Source organism: Zosterops lateralis (assembly GCF_965231275.1).
Source record: "Zosterops lateralis genome assembly, chromosome: 2".
Lineage (NCBI taxonomy): Eukaryota > Metazoa > Chordata > Aves > Passeriformes > Zosteropidae > Zosterops > Zosterops lateralis.
Genome location: NC_139763.1, coordinates 42,365,808 through 42,387,536, shown reverse-complemented (window position 1 = coordinate 42,387,536; position 21,729 = coordinate 42,365,808). Strand labels below are relative to the sequence as shown.

The 21,729-nt window shown below is 37.9% G+C and overlaps 1 protein-coding gene across 1 annotated transcript in view; it reads left to right on the top strand.

Moving 5' to 3' along the window:
- The window catches only part of GPC6 (glypican 6), a 728,411-nt gene that overhangs the window by 653,223 nt on the left and 53,459 nt on the right, over positions 1 to 21,729 (top strand). The window contains exons 5-7 of the mRNA XM_083855634.1: positions 9,001 to 9,131; positions 16,826 to 16,969; positions 21,246 to 21,275. Of these exons, the coding sequence (XP_083711760.1) occupies positions 9,001 to 9,131; positions 16,826 to 16,969; positions 21,246 to 21,275 (305 nt within the window). The remainder of the gene's footprint in view (positions 1 to 9,000; positions 9,132 to 16,825; positions 16,970 to 21,245; positions 21,276 to 21,729) is intronic.

Below are 21,729 nucleotides of genomic sequence, written 5' to 3'. Positions count from 1 at the left end.
GTATAAAGATAATGCAAACTATATACCCAGGAGATTTTTACTAAGGATATGTTTAAATGTAATAGGAAATTTTAGGCTATGATTTGTTCTTTTCAACCATTTCAGCCTATCTCACGGAGGAAGAGTCAGAAAGATGGATTTTTTTCAGTGTTCCAAACTCCACTTATCTTAAAATAATTATGCACACTAGTCTGTGTTAATACGAATCTAAATCAGCTATGGAAGGTGGCATACAGGCATGCATCAATGGGGGTTCTTTTATTTACTAACATTCCCTGTGACTGACAATGAGACCATTTAAACCTCTCTTGGCATATAGGAAAAGCAACAAGACAAATATTTTAGAAATGTATTATGTTTTATTAACTGATGCATGTCAAACATTCAGACAGAATCCTCGACATTTAGCAATAACGTTAGCTAAAAATCCAGTTCAGAAGAACATCTTGCATGCAGCCATTGCAAGCAGAGGAAGAGTTAGAATAGTAGACAAGGATTACCATTTTGCCCAGTCTTTTCTATTTTCTTTTGGCATACATGAACAAAGAAAAAGATGTGATCTAGTAACAGTGTATAAATTATTTAGAATTCCTCAAAGTTATAGAAAGACATAGAAGCAGAATAATTTTATATTGCCATTTTTTCAATACATGGAGGAAAAATGTATGCTCTGTGAATGTATGTGAAACACTCAAAAAAAATCTAGTGAAACTGCAGTTCGCCCAACAAAACTCATTTTGTTTCTATCAGATGCAAAAAGATGACGATTGCGTGTCAAAAACTTTTCAGACATAATCATAATTTCTTGAGCTGCTCTACATAAGAGACAGTTAGATACAAACCCAATAGGAGTAATAAAAAAATCTTTTCATTTATTCATACTGTTGACAATCCTTTTCTTCCTTTTTATTTTGAGGGAAGAATAAGGGATACTGTCAAGAGCCAACATGGCTACGTAGCTGATCAGAAATATCAAAAATGATATTTTAATTTTTAAATCTGTACATTCTTTTAATTGAAACAGATGATAAAAAAGTAGATCTGATTATCTACACTCATTTTTAAAGTTTGCCTTTTAATTAGCTGGTAATATACCTGGCAGGCACAATTCTGGATTCCAGTGCCTCCTGAAAGAACTTGTGATACAATTTCATTACATCATCCTTCAGACATCAGCTCTTCAAGCATAAGCCAGAAAACTGGATTCACCCCTTCTTAACTATGTACTTTAAATACCAATATTTCTGTCCAGAATAGCTAAGTATTCCATAGAAGCAGCTTTTAAAGGAGAGCTATTGAGAACTTTAGAATAGCAGAGGTGGTTAAGATGTTTTTCCAGCAAGTAAAATTTTGAGCCTGCTCACAACAGGAAAAGAAATTGAAATGGAGTTTTCTGTGTCTTGGTGTACTGTGTACAGTTTGGCACCTTCAGGAGTTCATCCTTCTGCACCACCCCTTTGAAGAACTCTGTGCTCAAAGATGACGTGCAGAAATGATGGGCTCAGAAGGGACAAGGGGGTGATGGATCCCTGTCAGACTGCCCCTGTGGCAGTTCATTTGGGAGCTGCAAGCAGACCCTTTACTCATACACACACACACACATCTTGAACCAGCTCCCTTGAACCATAGCCTGGACCCCAAGACCGACGAGACTCTGCACCCAGACTAAACCAAATGCCCAGCAGAAACCCCAGGTCTTTCCTGCTGCTGGTCTCCTACTCACAGGATCGTTGGCTTGAAGCTTGATAGCAACATGTTACACACACACACACACACACAGAGAATGTTCTGCACAGCCATGCTGTGATTTCTCAATCAGAAAATGGTTAAGAATGGATTTTAATAAGGACATAGAGCAAACTGTGGTGATCAGGCAGCTGACAAGTTTGCTGACCAGTGGTTTTTCCAGATGGCCTCTTTCATATGCCCTCTTACACCTATTTTCCCATGCTTGTTCCTTAGCTCACCTTAATCCATCTTTCTTTGCCCTTGTTTTCTCCCATGTAAACAGCCCAGCCCACACATGTTTTCCCCATTGCTCCCTGTTTTGTTCAGCTGCATATGCTGATAATTTTTACCTCCAGAAAAATCTTACCCCACATGCTGCAGTTTCTCATGTTTTGCTCAGGCAAGGACAGGCAATTCATTTGCCTGCATAACTCCAGAGAAGCTTAACTGGTTATGGTTAACTGAATATCCAAATAAAAATATTGAGTTCCCATTTGTACAAGTGCAACGTGAATTTTAAGAAAAAATGCCTTCTCCCATGAAACAAAATAAAACAAAAAAACAAAACCAAACTAACAAACAAAAACAAAACAAACAAACAAACCACAAAACCAAACCAAAACAAAAAAAAATATATAAAATGAAGCAGGAGGTAGAAAATTATAATGTCATTATGCCATAGTATAAAATGTATGTGGAGTTTAATGATACTCAGGAAATCTGTAAGGTGTCAGTTTGGCCTCAGCAGGATAGAACCATACAGAGTTCTAATATGAATAATAATTTGAAAAAGGGACCATGGACCCTAAGGAAAACAGCAGTTTTGTCATCACTGTCATGATTTATTCTATTCTCCTGAGAAGAGTTCTTATCACTTCCTTTAAATGTGACGTAGAGGTTTACTTTCCTCTTCTTGAATTTTTTAGTAAATCATAATCTAGCAGTAAAAGTTTTGGCAGAGTATTACAGCAATATATTTCCACTGATACTGTATTTGTAAAAAGTCAATATGTACCCATATTTCACTTTTCAATTTTTAGTTTTTAATTTGTTTCATTAGTTTACCATCTAACGCTCTAAAGATTTTTATGAGCACTATTTATATTTAGTGTCATGATGGAAAACTCACTGAGTTTTACCTACACGACCTACTAAATACAATCCAGACTCCTGCCTCCCCTTGCCCTTGGTCAGAAGGTTGGGAAGCTACTAAATGATCCCTGCCTTGCAGCCCAGCATATCAACAGTTATATCCTTTTCCAAAGTAGTCATTTCCACTCTCAAGGTCATAGTCAACTGCAACAGGTTGCTCACTCTGTTTACAACTATTTAATCAGCAATCCCTTGTCTTGTCCATAGACAAATCCTTTGAAGTTTCACAAATAAAATCTTACCCTTACTTTTTTCACCAGCAGCTTTAGGAATAAGCATGTTGCAGCTCTCCATAGTGAAAGACCACATACCTAGAAAAAAATAGAGAATTCTTAATTGGGAATTTAAAATAAGAACTGCCTCCTTTTTTTTTTCCGAAACAAAATATACCATACAGTTTTGTGAAGGACATGAAATTTAGTATCTTACCATTTTTTGTTTCCATGAAGAAACAACATTTACAGACTTCATCCATAGATTCTGTTTTTTGGATTCCCCTGGGGGAAGGTCAGCCGCTGCTGGAATCTCACTGATAATTTTGAAGTAGAAGAACAACTATGTGCATGAAAGGAAAAACTGATGTCACAGCCAAATTAACAGAGACCTTAAAAATGCCTTTCCTTATCAGCCTCCTGAATTTTCCCTATCAGACCCTCCTTGCATTTTCTTGATGATAGAAAGGGGACAAGAAAAAGGAGGCACTGATTGTTCTTGCAAGAACTTCGTATTTCAGCCTAGTTTGGAGGGGGGAGTTGGCTTGCCAGAAGTCTCATAAGTCAGTGTCATTGTCCCTGCTCTTTTTATTTCAATCTGGAATTCACTAGGAAGTTTTCTGGGAAACTGCCCTGAAAGAAGTACAACACAAACAGGAACACATCACTTTTGGTATCAAGATAATAAGAGGGTGGCTTGATGCATTTCCAAGGAGACAGTGGCAAATTCTTGTCTACTTGTATTGTCTATCCATTATTTTGTCTGGAGATGCCTAGGGCTCATAAACTATTTCCATATCTTGAAATTCACACCTGGTATTCTGAATGTTTAAGTTATACAATAAATCACTAAGCATGATGACCAGTTTTCTCTTGTGCTTCTCATTAAAATGGCACCTATAAAACCTAAAAAAAAACCCAAAAACAACTATGAAGTAAACCCAAAATTTCTCTTTATTATATACTGCTTCAAATAAAACAACGTCCTTCTAAAAGCCACTGACAAATACCTGGGGTATTTCTCAATATGAACAACAGAATATAAAGCAGTTAAAGAGAGCTGCTGTGCTCAGCTGGCAGAGACATGTTGGGGGCCCTTGGACTACACCCTAGGCCTTCAGTAATTTGGCTGGATTACTGCATCAGGAAGGTCCCCACTTCTGTCCTCAGCATCCAGGGGAGGCTGAGGGCAGCAGCACTGATGGTGACCTTGGTGTGCCATATGCTCTGCACTGTCTTGGGACCATTGGCATCCCTGTGTCCTCAAGTCAGCAATGAGTCATGTCTATTGTTCCCAAGTCCTTGACAAACCCACAGAACAAGAATGACTTATCTAAACAGAGTTCCTGATCCACTCACCCCAGCTGGCAGCTGGATGCCAGCTTTTTGCCAGATGCTGTGGTATATGAAGAAAGAACACATACTGAACCTAAGAAAGCAGATTTGGAAAAATACAAAAGAGGGGAAAATAAAGAACATATGAAATTGAATGATACAGTCCAAGTATATTAACAATATAAAAATCAGGTGAGTCAATCACCCAGTTTTTAGATTTTTTTGTAGCACAAGCAATAATTAAGTTCCCAATATCTACTGTTAGAGGTGACTGAGAAATTACTAAGCCCACTCAGATTTACAGTGAACTCAACTAGGATTTTGTCCAGTTCAAGGATCTGTTCTTGAGAATTAGGATTTCAAGACTAAATCATCTAGATTTTCTGAACTTCATTTTGAAGACTTTCCAGCTTCTCATGTAATAATATTCACAACACTTTTAGAAAGAAAAAAAAAAATTACTTGGGACTTCAGTGTTGTGTTTGTTGATACACAATTACATAATTATAGATTTGAAGAGCTTCAGTCTGGTGAGGACCATTATAACATTTTGACTGTCCTGTAATAAACCTCAGCTTCTTACATTTCATCTGATTTTCACTATATTCAACCTAACAGCTTCTATTTCACTCATTTCCAGCACAGGGTAGATGGTATGTATGTGCTCATATGGAACTGTACAAGTGAATAATAAACCTTATCACTGTAGTGAGAGTTAGGGTTGGCAAAAAAGAGAATTCAAGCTAATGACCTGAGGAAGTATTTTCCAAGAGAGCAATTCACCTTAAACACAGTACAGTGTTTCTTCCTTGAAATCAATGTTATGGATGAAAAATTCAGTCTTACTTTAAATCAGAGGCATAACTCAAAAAATGTATAGTATCAAGCTAGTTAAATACTAAAGTGAGTTTGTTCCCAAGGGGCCTGAACATTCACAATGATAAGCCTGGACTTCTTCCAGGCTTCTCACAGTCTATGGCTGTCAGGTATCATCTAGATATGTTTTATTTAGTTAGGAACAGCATGATGGTTAGAAAAAGGGTAGAAGAAAGAGCCCAGTCAGACACAGGCTAAGAAAATCTTTTTGGCATTCATAGAAATGGCACTTGTTCATCCTCTTTTGCTGGACTGAGCTTGTACCAGAAGGAGACAAGAATAACCCAGCAGCCTGGTCACTGCTAAGTCAGCCATGGCCCCACAAAGCTGCTGAAACTGAGGTAAAAAATGACTCCTCAAACATTAATTTTCCATTTGTGCAAGAACTCATCTGAACTGTGCAATTGTCCAAGACTTCTAGTCTGAGCTGATTCCTAAAATGGGCCTTAACTGGAAGTACAACCCAAAACCTCAGAAATAATGTTGAAGGAGGTACCTGTTTTACTTTAGCCCTTCAAACATCTCTTGTCACAGCATTTAATCCGTTTCTCAGACTCCTCCTCTTTAAATATGTCCCTGTATAGACCTCTGTTTCAGCATTAGTCCTATCCTACATCCTAACCCCAAAACATAAAACCAAATTGCTGATACAAGCATGTGCCTGTCATCAATAAAGGTGTGGATATTTCAAATTATATTTTTCCCTTAACCCCTTACTCCCCAGGCATATCCTTAAGATCTAAACTAAATAAAAGATGACAAGGCTCTAATATCAGGTGTCACTGTTGGCTCATAGCCTCTCACTGCTTCAGGGTAGCTTCTCCACAGACTTAAGTTATTAATATCTGCCTGGAGTAGTCCAGATTTATTCCAAGTCAGAGAAGGAGCTAGAAATTAAAGAAAATGGACAAGCAGGGATTTTCTGTTTGGTTTTTCTCTCTTTCTTTGTTTTCTTTTATTTTCTCTTGTTTTCTTCATTTCCTTTACATAAAGAAATAGCATAAAGCTCATGTGATTGAAATATAAACTTGACTCTAACTTAACTTGAACCCTGATTCTTGAAAGCATCATCAGACTTATACCATAGTATATCAAGGAAGCTCAACATAACAAAAAGTTCACCATTGACAGCCAGGAATTATCCACATTCCTCAGCCTTTGCCCACTCCATTAACAATGGCTAATAGATACACATGTAGATATAGATAGATATAGATATAGACAGATATAGATGTATATATAAATACTAAGTCTATAGATAGGCTTAAGGTTCAGAAAACAGAAGCTGATTAGCTAAATGGTATCTTTCTAAAGATACTAACTGTCTAAGCCAGGAACAGATTTTGTTTGCATCTCCTAGAGCTATTCATTTTGGAGTTGAAGGCACTTTGCTAGAGGAAAGGCTGTTCTTAAATTAAAACTGTGGTTCTTATTCAATTAAAGGTGATGCACTTTTCTGCCACATAGCTGAGATTTCACTTTAAGATTTAATTCAGAACTAGCACTCCATGTCATCAGAATAAGCAGCAAGTAGACTTGAGCCACTACTCATTCTCACAAGAGATATATTCAGCAATTATGTATTTACTGAACTCTGATTCAGCACAGTCCCTGAACACGTACTAGGGCTTAGCACTAGACTTTTCCAACCTTCTAGTTGCCAAAATAAAGTTGACTCATACAAAGAGGCACTTGCCCTTAACTAAAATGTAGTCCACTCCAACCAAAAAAAAAAAAAAAAAAAAAATCAAATCAAAACAAAACAAAAACAAAAACAAAAAACTCACAAATCTACCTTTTGACTTTTTCATGCAGTAACTCTAATCTTAACCCTATTCCTGAAATAAACTACCAAAATCCAGCCCCTAAAACCTTTGCCCTAACAGTGCCTAGTACTGGTTGTGGCACATAGGATTTAAGCTGATCACATTGCTCACAAATTACTAAAGCATAAATGTCTTATACAAGTCATTCAGAACACGAGGAACAAAATACTTCATAGGAGTCCACATTTACAAATTCTCTTTGTAATTTTTTTTGAATGTGGAAAAACTGCTAACTTATTGCAGTAATCTCTAAGTGTATGTGTGTGCATGTGTATATGTATGTGTGTGTCTTTGTGTGTATGAAAACTGTTTTCTGTATCAGAAGTAGTTCCCATTTTCACCATTTCCTCCTGGAAAGGGTATAAATGAAAGAATTTTAAAATAATGTGCAGGCAAAATAACACCTCTGCTTGAAATCAATTTCCTATCATCTCACCATATCTCACAGTAAGCAACAAGTGCTACACACCTCACTCCAAATAACTGGCATTACACTCTTTCCAGTCTAAAAGTACTGTGAAATATTAGATGTAAATTTGCAGAAGTGCTTAGGTGATACATGCCAAGCAATTTCAGTAGGATTTCTGGGCATGCACTGACAGCATATAAACAACATAATGCAGTCCTCAGGTGAGGCTGTGTGTGGAGGTGTGTCTTAACTGCTGCAGTGAGACACCAGCCACTTCTTCCCATACCTCCAAACACTTGTGCTTTTATGGGGAAGGAGAAGATGTCCATGCTGGAACAAACCTCTGTGACTTGCAGCCAAGTTTGAAGCTAACAAGCACTGCTGTCAAATCTATGGGGAGCGCCACACCATGCCTTCTCCACACAGCTGCTGTGGGACTGGTGCTTACAACAGCAAAGCAGGCATGGCTCTGTTTCAGAAGAAAGTTTGCTTGGTACTTTCTGGAGCTTAAGTCTGATGTATAAAGAAGAGAGCATGTGAAGAATTTTGTTTATCATGTTTAAGTTACAAACATCATCTGCTTAAAGCTAATTAGTTGCTGAAAACTTTAAATCTAACGCAGGAGACAAGGATCAAGTATGATATTCAAAGGACATACTGTAAACCCAGTTTATCACATGGCTATAGCCACATCAATTATGATAAATTTGTGTCTGTGTATAGACAAATATATCTGATTTGTGGCAAAACCTTTTTTTATTGCCATCAATTTCTGTTAGTTGCTTGTTTTTCTACTTGTTAATGAACATCAAAAGGTTAAATTATTTTGCAGAGGGGCTGCAATGGAAGTTAAGTAAAGTTTTTTGTTTTTCTCCAAAACATACAAATATATTTTTCTGCATACAACTTACAACCATGTTTTGAAACTGCAGCAAGGCAAACATGGTTTATACCTATATACTGTGGCAGAAATCCAATATTCATCTGCTGTTCATATTGCAAGAAAATGAGATCATTAAGGTCAGAAAGAACAGCTGCTTTAATTATAACACCCTGATATATCATATCAAAATTTTCATCATATCACACAAACTCTAAGAACATACCCCAGGGATTAATTTCTATCATCCTGCTTTTGCTTGGGAAGGAGATTACATAAGTACACTCCAGAGCACTGGCTGCTTCAAGAAGCTGCGTAAAATAATTTTACCCCAAGCTCAATAATGCTATGGCAACAAATATTAATCTAACTTTTAAAGTCCTTATTCCTCTTTTTGTGGTGGCAGCAGTAGGGGAAGATATTTTTGACAGCTGCAGGTTTCACAGTGCTGCTGCCACACGTCCCCCCAGACTCCTGCTGAGGAGTGCTCGGTACGCACAGCTACAGCTGGCAATGCTGGTCTGCCTGAGGAACCCAAAGGTGTCCCTTCTTTAAGGGAATGGCTGCTTTGTGTTTTAACAGATGCTATGCTTCTGGTAGCGGAGAGATTAGAGGGACCATTCAACATTGAATCAGTCATGGATCCCATTGATGTCAAGATTTCTGAAGCCATCATGAACATGCAAGAAAACAGCATGCAGGTGTCAGCAAAGGTACTGTGTGAGTCGTGCCTTCTCTGTTGTTGAATGTCACGAGTGGGGGGAAAAACATCTCCACCAACTTTTCTGTCTAGACTTAAAGAAAGGTTGTCCAGACCACCAGAAATTACTTTTGCTTGTTCAACAGTTCACCAGACTGCCTTTGAATTCCTCACCTAGTTAAACAAGCTTGACTTTTTTAAAAGGAAATGGAAGGAAGAAAGCTACAATTTATTAAACTTCAAATTATTAGCTGTAAGAAATTTAAGGAAAATGGAGAGTGCTGAAAACCAGCAGTAACTCTGTAAGCAATATCCTACAGAGTACACTTGGTAACTTCCACTCATGTCTCATCTGTGATTCTACATATTTACTTCCAAACACATTTTGATTTATCTAGGTCAGACTGAAGCACAATGTGCTTGAGGTGAATACACAAAATGTTCCATTTAACCTCCTTTAATAGCCACTCTAGGGAAATACTACATTGGCCAGTCTCTGATTACCAGACCTCAGTTTGATAGAGTTTTGTCTGGATTCTGACACAAAGATAAACAGAGCCAATGATACCAGTTCCTCCTTTCCATTTTTAATGCATGTGTGTATGCACAGATCACCATCACCTCTGAACCCCATGTTAATAAGATCCTTCTATTCAGTAGCAGGTGCTGTTGAGCCAATAGTCAACAATTAATGGCTTTGCCTTAATATTCATCAGTGCACTCTGGCTGAAATTCTAAAGTCAACAGTTTGCCAAGTTATCTGCATTAGGAGCTTCTATCTCCCATTTAACTCCCAGTAGTCAGTTAGGTGCTGGCCAGACTGCCATCTAAGTCAGTGATTTTCCAGTGCTTGGAAGGAAGCTGCTGTAGCTGGGAAAAAAAAGTGGGGACAAAAAGCAGGAGCTTGAGGTTTACATTCTTCCTGTCAACCCAAATTTAGATGCTTTTTATGGCCCCAGTGCTGCAGGTTGCTAAGAGTTTCCTTCAATACGCCTTTTGCTTTCAACCTGCAGGACGTTCCTTGGATTTTAAAAGCAGTCTACATCCTGCAGGATGAGACTTTGTTCTGGCACCAGTGTCAAGGTGTTTAACAGCCAAATTCTCTCAGATATTTTGGGAATTAAAGGCTAGCTTCCGCAAACTCAGCCCTTAGCTCAAAAAAGAAACAAAAAGTCTTTTCACTTAAAACTCACCCCAGGCCCAGGTGTATTTCATTTTCCTTTTTACTTGTTTGGTTTTCACAGTTTGGTTTTCCATTAACTGGAAAGCTGAATCCCCTGCCAGAGTCCAATGATGCTTTGGCATGAGTTTATCTCACTACTTGTTTGTAGCAGAGCTACAGAGCTGTTTCTCCTGTCCCTCAAAAATATTTTATTTGCTGTAAAGATTAATAGCAATGCCATTTGCAATGCAAAAGTTTTTCCTCTAAGAGAAACCTTAGACAATATTTTTTTTGATCTTGCAGAACAGAAGATAAATTATATCAGCAAAATCTATTTCATTATGTTTTCATAGATAACAGAGCTGTCTATGTTTAAGGGAACTTTGTATATTCTCTGTGGACCCTATTCTCCTGAAATATGATTTCCTTGATCTCCTAAGTTATATCCATCTTTTTTCATGTAACATGGAAATGCTTTACACTTAAGAAAAAAAAGGCAAAGGCTTTTTGGGGTAGTGCTGCCCTCTTTTATGCCAGGTCAGACCTGCAGAGATTATATACAGACTTTGAATCCATTCTCTGTCGTCTAATTTTTCCCCCTTATACATATTGACCACTTAGAGCCTCAGTGGAAGCGACAGGTACCTCATCAGATGTAATGGGGTGCATGGAATGCAATTGCAGACCTAATGTGGGAGAAAAGCCACTCTCGTCAATTATTCTGAGATGCCACTCGGAAAGCTTCAAGCAGGGTGTTGAAATCATGATCTTTTCTATTTTCGCATTCTTCAGACAATTTTGCATCTTTTATTTGACTGTACCTATTGAAAAATGTGGTGACTAGGAATCATTGCTATTTTTCTACAAGTCAGTCAGTGCCTTTTTGCAGTGGAAAAATGATGATGCACTAATAATGTTATGCCTGTAACACCCACATACACATAGATTGTTTTTCACCACTGACATGCAGCCTTTTCTACCTAAAAATCTGGTTGATGTCTGGGAGAAGGCACTATCCTCTATTCAGTAGAATTTTTGGCCATGTTATATAATGTTGTTTTTCTTTTAAAAGGAGTGGAAAAATGAAAAGGTTTATTCCTCAAGAAGCTCTCACTTACTTCATCCTCTTTGTAGGCAAAAGACTCAGATCTTATTTAATCCAAAATCCAGGACTCCTGTTTCAAATAGTTCTATAAAATTGCCCTATTCCAAAAGTCCAAGAAAAACCAATGACTAAACAATTAATCAGTGCAGACAGTCAAGGCTTATTGCTTGAGTTCACTCCTTGTCTTTCATTTCCTTAGCAGACACAAACCCTCTGTCTTCCTCTTTTGATGGCTGCACGTCCATACTGAGACAGAGAATTATAGAGATACCACAGGTACCTCTTCTATCTTTGTCCTGCTGACAAGGACATGCAGACTCAGATACATCCCAGTACCTCTCAATGCATAAAATGGAGCATCTCTGTTCCTAGGCCATTAACTTTTCTTGTTTGTTTGATGATCATAGTCAATTCTTCTAGCACAGTTCACACTAAACATGTGCTAGTATTATGGTAAGATCCTCCAATTCGTGTTGAGGCTGCAATCTTTCTCTGTTCTCTTGGTATTTCTCAGCAGTTTATATTCAGCACTAGCTCTGGAGGTCTAGGAGGTTTGACCACGAATCTCTAGGCTTCTTGGCTGCTCACCTTGCACAACTCTCATGTTCTTTAATGACAACCACACCAGGTCCATATTTTGCCTCAGGGAAAGTCCCATTCCTGACAGCTGTGACAACTGGAAATGGTTGTCAAAAAAGAGGGACGGTGTAGAATGTCACACCCCAAAGCCCAAGGCCTTTCTGCTGGAGGGATCTATGTGCTCTGAACACATCCAAAGTAGATTCACCATCTAACACCTGCAGCCATTCTTACAGGGTACCTTCCACAAACCAAACCACAGAGAGTGCAAAACAATCAGCCTGGGCTGAGATGCCTGAGATGCCTCCCAAGACATCAGTACCTTTTAAGAATAAGCCTTGCAGCCTGGGTCTACCCAGACCACAGTGATGTACCCTGAAGGTTGCCTCTGGCAGAATTCAGGGTGCAGTAGATCTGCCTTGGATTTCTGCTTATAACAGCTGAGACAAGATATCCTCTTTATTGAAATCTCTTTGTTATTCTCCAGTGACATCATTTTGGTATTTGAACAATATAATGCCAAATTCAGTGCTCAGCAACATGTTGATTATTTCTCAGGCAAAATTTTTACATATTGTGCATTTTTTCCCAAGGTTCAGCTCATAGCCAAGACTTAGTCAGAGCATACATTTACCTCATTCTCTTTCATTCTCATTTTCCCTGAGATAATTCAGGTAGTTGTATTCAGAGTCGGAGCATATAAATGCTCATTTCAATCTTGGCCAAAACAAGCATGTTTTGAGAGCCTTCACAATTTTCCCAAAAGGCTGTTAGTACCAACACCTTTGATTCCTGCTTCAAATCAAAAAGTAAAAGCTACATCTGCTCCATTTTAAAAACATGAATGTTTACAAGTTGATATCCACAGAGATTGCTCATTCACAAGTGGAGGAAAACTCAGAAAACACAAAAGATGTTATAACATCCATTTTTTTTCAAAATCGAGAAAATTCCTAATCTGGTTGGATCAGCATAATCATTTCTCCATTTCCTCTCAAAACACAACATATTGAACTATTTTCTGCAACAGTCTGGTCCTACACAGGTATGTTAGACTGCTGTAGGAGTCATTTGGCTGTCACGATCAGATTTTTCCAGACTTTTGTATAGTCTATCCCATAACTGAGTTTCCCCTTAGTAAGTCTTAAATCTGCTTTTATCTGAGTTGATGGATGTGCCATTTTAACCTATAAATATATGTTGCTTCTCAGCAATTACTTCACCTAAATGGATGAATGAGCTCCATGACATAGCAGACTACCTATGCATTATTTATAAGGAGGATATCTTCACAGAACTGCATCCAAGGTCCTTCTTAAAATAGTCCACAAGTTTCATATTAAGGAAACCTCTTCATTTATCTGTGTTCTTTCCAGAGCTCTGTGCAGGAAAAATATAATGGCATTTCAGGTAAAAAATCAATGCTATTCTATCTGAAGAGTCAATGGAGCAGAATCACATAGACACACTCAACTGGAAACACTGAGCACTAGCACATGGCTAAATAACAGCATGACCCAAGGCTTCACAGAGAACAAACTATGTCTTCTGTAAAAATTCAAAACTTCAAATTCTCCTGGGAAAAGGGCTTTTTTTTCTACAATATCTGCATCCTGGTCCTGAAGTAGATACTTCCATTTAGTCAGCTCAAGAGATTTAATCCTTCACTGGTTATGTTGACTTGTTCTAAAGGCTTGGTTCATATCCCTGACCATAGAGATTTGGTCCATTTGAGCTTTAACTGCAGTTCAGTGGGGAATAGTTTCGTGTTATAAAATCTTAACAGGTATCTCAGATATCCCAGAACATCCCAAACTACTGTAAATGCTGATGAGAGAGAAACAGAAAGAAGCTTTTGATCTCCCCTAACTTAGATGTATAGCTTAAATGTAGACACATACACGATGACAACTAAATTTAACTTTCTTAATTTCAAATGGAGTCTGTTCTCTAAATTTAGATGAAATAGACTGCACCAATTATATATAAAATACAATCTTTTAGAGAATTGGTTTATGCTACCAGTTCATAGCATGTGTAATGAAACACCTGAATATTTTTCCAGAAATTGTTCTATACCTCTGAGTAACATTGTAAAGAAAGTAATCATGTGCTTCTTTTTAAGAAACATTTGTTAACATCAGTTATCATCTTTACATTTTGTGTTCTGTCACTTAATACCAGTATGCAAATTTAAAAATGTCGCTTTTGCACTCAAAACTAAGTTACTTAATATTACATCCTTACTGCATTTCTCTTAGGTCATTTAAAAAGCAAGTTATTTCTTTTTCTGTGATGTAAATATTACTGCCTAGTTTCCATCTCTATCATTGTCTGACTGTATGTAAATTTGTTTGTATAAAACCACTTGCTGCAGCTATTTTTATGAAGATAAATGCCACAAAGACTATGTTGTTTTTTTTTTTTTTTTCAGTACATCATAAGAAAGATGAAATCTAAATTATGTAGACTTGCAGTTGCACCACATGGTCATACAAGTAGCTTAACAATCACACACTGGGACATTTAAGGAGACATGCTCTGACTTTCCTTTCTCCTGAGAATCTAGTTGTCTGCTTTCAATAATTTTTGCTTGCTTTGTAGGCAAATACCCAGTTGCTTAATTGAGTAAATGGAATTTCATCAATATCTAAATAAACAATTATGTTTTCAGTGCATAACTTATCTTGAGTCAGAAGAAACTTAAGTAAACATTTTTAAGTATAATTCATGCTCTTAACATATAGATTTCACCCTTTAAATTGTATAGTATCATACACACTCATGTACAAATCTTGAATACTAATCTTAGCTGAATTTTCTTCACAGAGGAAAAATCAGATTCTTTCCTGATGAAAGGTTTAGAGCTTTATAAGTTAAAATCATTTTTCTTGGTTGATTAAATTAATTTATTTTCCAATAGTCCTCAGTACTAGGGAGGCTTGAAACTCTTAAAACAGATATTCTCAAACCAGACCAAACAGTATTCAACTTATAAATTAAAAATCCCAATGGCCATACAACAGCTGACTTGCTGGACTTCGAGCCAAAGCAGACCTGATGACTGGATAAATATTTAGCATGAGTCAGCTTCTTTCAGCAAATTTTGAATCATTTGGGGCCTCTAAATTACCATCAGGAAACCTAACTGAGAGCCAATTTAATGTACCCTGAGAGAAATAGAAGTTGCACCATAGACTTGGGTCACTCTTCCATGGGGTGCAGTCCTTCAGGCACAGCCTGCTCCAGTGTGGGTCCCCCACAGGGTCACAAGTCCTACCAGGAACCTGCTCCAGATTGGGCTCCTCTCTCCACAGGTCTGCAGGTCCCTGCCAGGACCCTGCTCCAGCACAGGCCTCCCACGGGGTCACAGCCTCCTCTCAGGCACCCACCTGCTCTGCTGTGGGTGTCCCCCATGGGCTGAGGGTGGATCTCTGTGTCCCCATGGACCTCCGTGGGCTGCAGGGGCACAGCTGCCTCACCATGGGCTGCACCAGGGGCTGCAGGGCAATCTCAGCTCTGGTGCCTGCAGCAGCTCCTGCTCTTCCTTTTGCATGGACCTTGGTGTCTGCAGGGCTCTTCCTGTCACATGTTCTCACCCCACTCTTCTCTGGCCACAATTACATCTACACAATGACTTTTTTTTCTTTCATAAATATGTTATCACAAAGGCATAACTATAATTTCTGATTGCTCCAGCCTTGGCCAGCAGAGTATCTGTCCTGGAGTCAGCTGGCATTGGCTCTGCCAGACATGGGGGAAGCTGCTGGCAGCTTCTCACAGAAGCCACCCCTGTAGCCCCCTGCTACCAAAACCTGGCCACAGGAACCAACATAGCCACACAAAAAGGAGTAATTTGGTCTTACAATCAAAACACAGCATCATTTAAACAATCCATGTATGACATTAGGGCTTTGTATAATATAGCTTACAAGAAATTCTCACATTTAATTTTTTTCTTTTGAATAGAGGCAAAATGTTGAAATGGTCACAAAACCAGAAGGATGATTCTAAAACTGAAAAATTTGAAATTAGGGCAAACACTAGGATTCTAGTGAATTCTAGTGCTTCATGAGAGCAGTTGAAAATTTTAACTCCGTGGATATTCTACCTCTTTTCAGATGTGCAGCCTGTGCGAAAATGCCTCTGGGAAATATCCAGTAGTCAAGAGTGTCCTCTGTGTCCTTTAGTACCTACCAGATACACAATACTGAAACTTTTTTCCAATTGGAAGTATATGAAAAATTTCATAACCTCAAACATTATTTTCTATACCCAGAAAACAAACACACTAGCAGAAAATAATTATCACTGTTGCCCATTCTGTCTGCCTCACCTCTCTTCTGGGGAGAGATTGGTAGAGAATAACAAAGTTATCCAGTTACAAGACTATTTCATCATTGACCTTTTCTCTAAGACAAAAATAAGATTGTAAGGTAGAAGGAGCTGTAGGTGGGGATTATGGATGACCTGTGATTCTGGGTAAATACCACATTTTAACAAAACTGAAAACAGTTATCAACTATGTCCTGCCACAAAAGACATCATTTTGTGCATTTTTCTTCCTGGAAAGACAGCAGTTAAGATGCTTTCAGATATTAATATCTCATAATAATCACCTTCTTAAATTGAGGGCGTTTTAAGGTCCCTATATGTTTCTATACCTTCACCAAGTGATTAATAATTCTGAATTATTAATCTGAATTTTAATGCAGGCCAAGCGCTCAATTCACTGGTATAAAAATGTCAATCAAATCTTGTTTCAAGTATACAAAAGAGAATAAAGAGGCTACAAAATACCAGCTTTCCTTTCTTTATGATTTCCATATAACCAACATATAACCAAGAATGCCTTTTTCAGGTTTTCCAAGGATGTGGCCAACCTAAACCAGCACCTGCCCTGAGATCTTCCCGTTCTGTCCCTGAAAACTTCAATACCCGGTTCAGACCATATAACCCAGAGGAGCGACCTACAACTGCTGCTGGCACAAGTTTGGATAGGCTGGTAAGGCAAAATATATTCCATTTTCAGATTAGTACAAAAGGTTTGGCTATATACTAGAAGGTGATCATCTCCTGATTTAATAATTTTATAGTCACTCTTTATAGTTGCTTTGCCAGCAGTTCCAGCATTCAGTAAAGCTTTTTTCCTCCATTGGAAACGGTATAGAATTTCCTTGTAGGAGAGAAGTATGGCTCAGTTTTTATGTATTAGACTTGTTAGAAGGGAATAAACTCTTTCCTAGAGGCTAAAAACCACATAAGCCTTTGCAGCCTTGTGGGTACTTGGCAGTATAAATTATGTATCAAAAGTGATATTTTATATTTTTTATAACTTTATAAAAAGTTATATATTAAGGCCATTTTTATCACCTGGTTCTTTAACTTACACCCTTGCAAAGGCACCTCAATTTGTTTCACTTCTTTACTTAATTATAAAATTGCCACTGCTTTATTTCCATCCATCTCAACAATTGACCTTAATCAGCTAAAACTTTAGCAATCATTAATCTTGCTTTACTTATTCAATCATTTTGGAAAAAAAAAAAACTTTAACATAAGATTATTTTCTTTACTACCAATCATTGGATTCACATTCCAGACTTCAATATTCCTGCTATTTATACATCTATAGATTTATAGAGGGCTAATTGCTACAGCTGTTAGTACCATCCCAGCAATCATCTGTAGGTAAAATCGATGAGCAAAACTGAAGAGATTCTGATTTTAAAAAGGCTGTATCACATGCCCTCAGCTTACTGCTGCACACTTGCAGAGCACTGGTCTGTCTTGCCAAAGAGAGTACCCAAATATACCAATGCAGATGAGGACCCAGGTATCTTCTTGATGCCATCATTCATCAAATTCATGTGATGGTCACAGCAGTTTTTCACAGTGACAAGTCTTTCCAATCACTTCTGTCTATACTGTACTCTATGTACTCTATTCTGTCAATTTTCATGGCAACTCAATAGGAAAATAACATGGCATTTCTAGTCAAGACATGGGATTACCCTGCAGCAAAAAGCAATATTTGTTAGTTCTTTGTACTTCTGGAAGTAGTGTAGCCTGATTATCCTAAAAGGAGAAGCAGAGAAGATGCTTACCTCCATTGTAGATCCTACCAAAGCAGGATCATAGTGCAGTGCAACATCTCAGGCTAAAAATCTGACTAGCAATACTCAATATATATTTGATGGGAACTTAATTTTACCCTTTCAGTTAAGATTCAGAGAACCACTCCTTCTGCATTGCTCTGAGCAGAGGCCTGGATCTTAATGTAGAATTGGCCAAGGTGAAGTGAAAGGTCACCAAAGCCTTTACGTTTCAATCATGCCTTGTCGAATCTAAAGGTTGCAAACAGCTGAAATGGGAGGAAGAGCATAAAAAGGAAGGGGGTGGAAGCACAGCTCAGCTTGCATTAGTCTGATGATGTAAGAACAGTTCAAGCATTTTTGTAATAAAAAAGGAAGTTTTATGATACATTACATATTGACATAAGAAGAATACTTCTTATGAACACATTAATATCCTTTTAAAAATTCTAACTTGCAAAATACTAAGCAGCACACTGAATAAAGCAGAGATGTGTCCTATGCTCCAGCCTTTAAAGGCTGAAACTAATGAAATTTGCCAATGTAGATAATTCTTTATAATTTCTAGACTTGAAAAGGGGAACTTATCTCCACATGATTTAACTGGTTTTGTTCATGCATTATTTCAGGAAAAAAACAAGGAGTTTAGTATTGCTGCTGTTAATTTAAAAAATGTTCAAATCAAATTCTTATTTCCTGTTCTTGCTGATGGTATTTAAAATAATTACTATTTATGGTCTGTTAATGATGAGTGTTGGTATCAAATCCATCTTCAAATGGCAGTGATGAATGTTTTGTCTCCTTCTGGGCTGGGACCAACCATCTCTCAATTCAGAGATGGCTGCTGATCTCAGTGGAGCTAGGAAAGGTAGTTTATGTGGATTAGAGCAGACGGCCTTACTTCAGAGCTGTAATCCCTTAGCAGCTCTTGGGAAAGGTCACTGCCTGCATCTCACACCATCTTGGGTAATTTTATCCAGAAGGATATAAATGCTACACTCCTGCCTCACAGAAACAGTGTTTAACCTATGTTAGAACCTCAGCTTTCCATTCACTGAATCATTCCCTGAGTGATGTATCTCTCTTCATTAACTATAGCCAGAGCCTGGAGGACCAGCTTCATTTGGATACTCCTAACCCTTGCATTGCTAACAGGATGTAAGAAGGACCCCATGCACAGCAGTTTTCTTGTCTACTGATCATTTTCTGTGGCTTACTTCATATAAATACAATGCAATATTAGAAATTTTTTTTTTGTATTTTTCAAACACTTAAAGACCATTTTGATTATTATAGATATAAGAAACAAGTCTTTTCTTGTGATTCAGATGACTGTTCGGTGTTATGTTAATGCTTTTAAAAGTCTATTCTGGAGTTTGTGTTCATGAAACACTGTCAGACCATTTGCCTTTAAACTGTCACCACAAAGTCCAAAAACACAGTTACAAAAACCTCAAAAGAAGTGACAAACCATTCTGCTTTTATCTGTCTTTGACAGCAGAAGAAACCAAGTTTAGAAAATATTTCTTCTGCATCTCAGTGCTATACAAAAATTCAGCACATCTGAACCCAATTCTGTTTTAGTTCTGCTCATATCCCCACTTATAAGCTTAATTCAGTTGGGCATATTTTATCAGTATGTTGCACAAAGCAGCCCTCATAAGAAATCTATGCTGAAATCACCAGGTACTGAACCCATGTGAGAAAGTGCTCCTTCATCCTTGCCTGAGCTTATGTGATTAATCCAGCTAGTCCATTTCAAAAGGAGGGAAAGTGATTTCTCTGTGCTATTGTCATAGCTGTAACAAATAAAGCTTAACAAATAAGAAATAGATCAAAATTAATTATAAGAAATGTGGAAAAATATAAATTTTCCCCAAAAGCTGTGTTATATGTGGTTTTAAAGTATCTGATGTATTTAGGAAGTTATGTAGAGCCTGAGAGACTTGTCTAAGCATGGATGAAAAGCATCATCTGAGCCATCCTAGGGTATCTGAAATATAGGACCAGCAGAGGACTAAAAGAGACCAGTAACTTCTAGAGCAGAAGAGGGAAGCTGTCTTGAATACACTTCAGAAGCTCAAGTAATTTAAAATACTTTTGCTCAGACAAATCAGTGACATCTTCACAGCACTGGGCCCAAAAGTCAGGCTCTTTCTCAAGTCAATGGAGAGAGACACACATCTTTGGAGAGCGATTAACCCCATCTGTCACAGACATCTCTCAAAGACTGGGAAATAAATGACTCAGTTGGAATATCCACATGTAGATAGACAACCCTGAAATGCCTCAGAGTATTCAAGTCATTTAACTGAGCTGGAAGATAGAACAGTACTTTGAGATGCTTATGCTCCCCTGGACTGGCAGCTGAAGTTTGGATAGAAAATCCTAGAGGACATTCACTATGAGACATCCAAGTGGAGAACAGAACTGAGCCCCCCTTGTTCTCTGCAGGTTGCATTAATGTGAAAATGGGGTACATAAATACAGTCACCTAATGCTCTTTGAGATGCCTGTGCTCTTCAAGATGTCCAAAGGTGAAGGTTGCAGGAGATCTGGTTGCAAGTAAGATGAAATGTCTCAGAGCTACTAAATTCACTTGCTCTGCCTACATTTAGATAACTGTATTCCACCTTATACTGACTGTAACAGTAGCAAAAATGAGGACTTTTTTGATTGGGTATAGAAATCCATAGTGCAGATACCTAGAACCAGCTACCTTGATTTGAGTCCAAATGACTATCACTTTTACTGTTAACAGAGAGGAATAAAGGCCTTTGTTCAGTTGTCTAAGCATGGGTTTAGGCAACTGATTTAAGATCACATATTTCTAAAGCACAATTCATCTCATCCTAAAGTATACATTTGAACAGCTTAGAGAAATCTTTCCATATCCTTCTACTACAAAGAACCAAATAATGACAGACAATCTTAGTCCAGGCATCTAGCAAATACACTTGAAGATCAGTAAATTTAAAAATTGTAAAAAGTTAAATAATTTTAACCACTGAGCACATCTGCTTCTGTAGAGCAATATCTAAAGTTTCTCATTTAAAATCAACTGCTTATAAAGACTCCTTATCTTTTCTGTGGTTGCCTGTTTGGTATAACCTGTGGTTTATTTTGTTTTGTTTTGTTTTGTTTTGTTTTTCTGTTCCCTGAATCTGTTTCCCTCTTGCTTCCCAGAGGACTATCTGGAGGACAATGCAACATGGTGTAAGCTTTGGTATTCTTATTCTTCACTTCATTTCCATTTGTCTTTGTACAATGCTAGACAAAACAGTTGTTTAAGTTTCATCTTCACCATCTTTATTTTATATGTGTGTGTTGTAGGCTAAAATACTAGCAACTCTTTCTGTAATTTTGCATTCTAATTTCCTTTTTCCAAGAGAAATTACCCAGAGCTGCTGTTGCCTTCCAGTGTTTTTTTTTTCTCACCTCAAGGATGATGCCTCATCCCCAGAAAGTAGCTATGTATTCCTCCAGTGAACTAAAAACTGGTGTAAGCATCCCCAAAGTCTCAAACCCCACAAGGGCATGTGGAGCAATGCAGACACTTGCAGTAGCATTCAGCTCTGAGTCCTGTGCCTGGAGCAATGGAAATGAGCTCCCAGGCCTTCCTGGACTCCCTCTTAAAACTATCCCTGTCTTGCTGGCCAATCTCCTTATG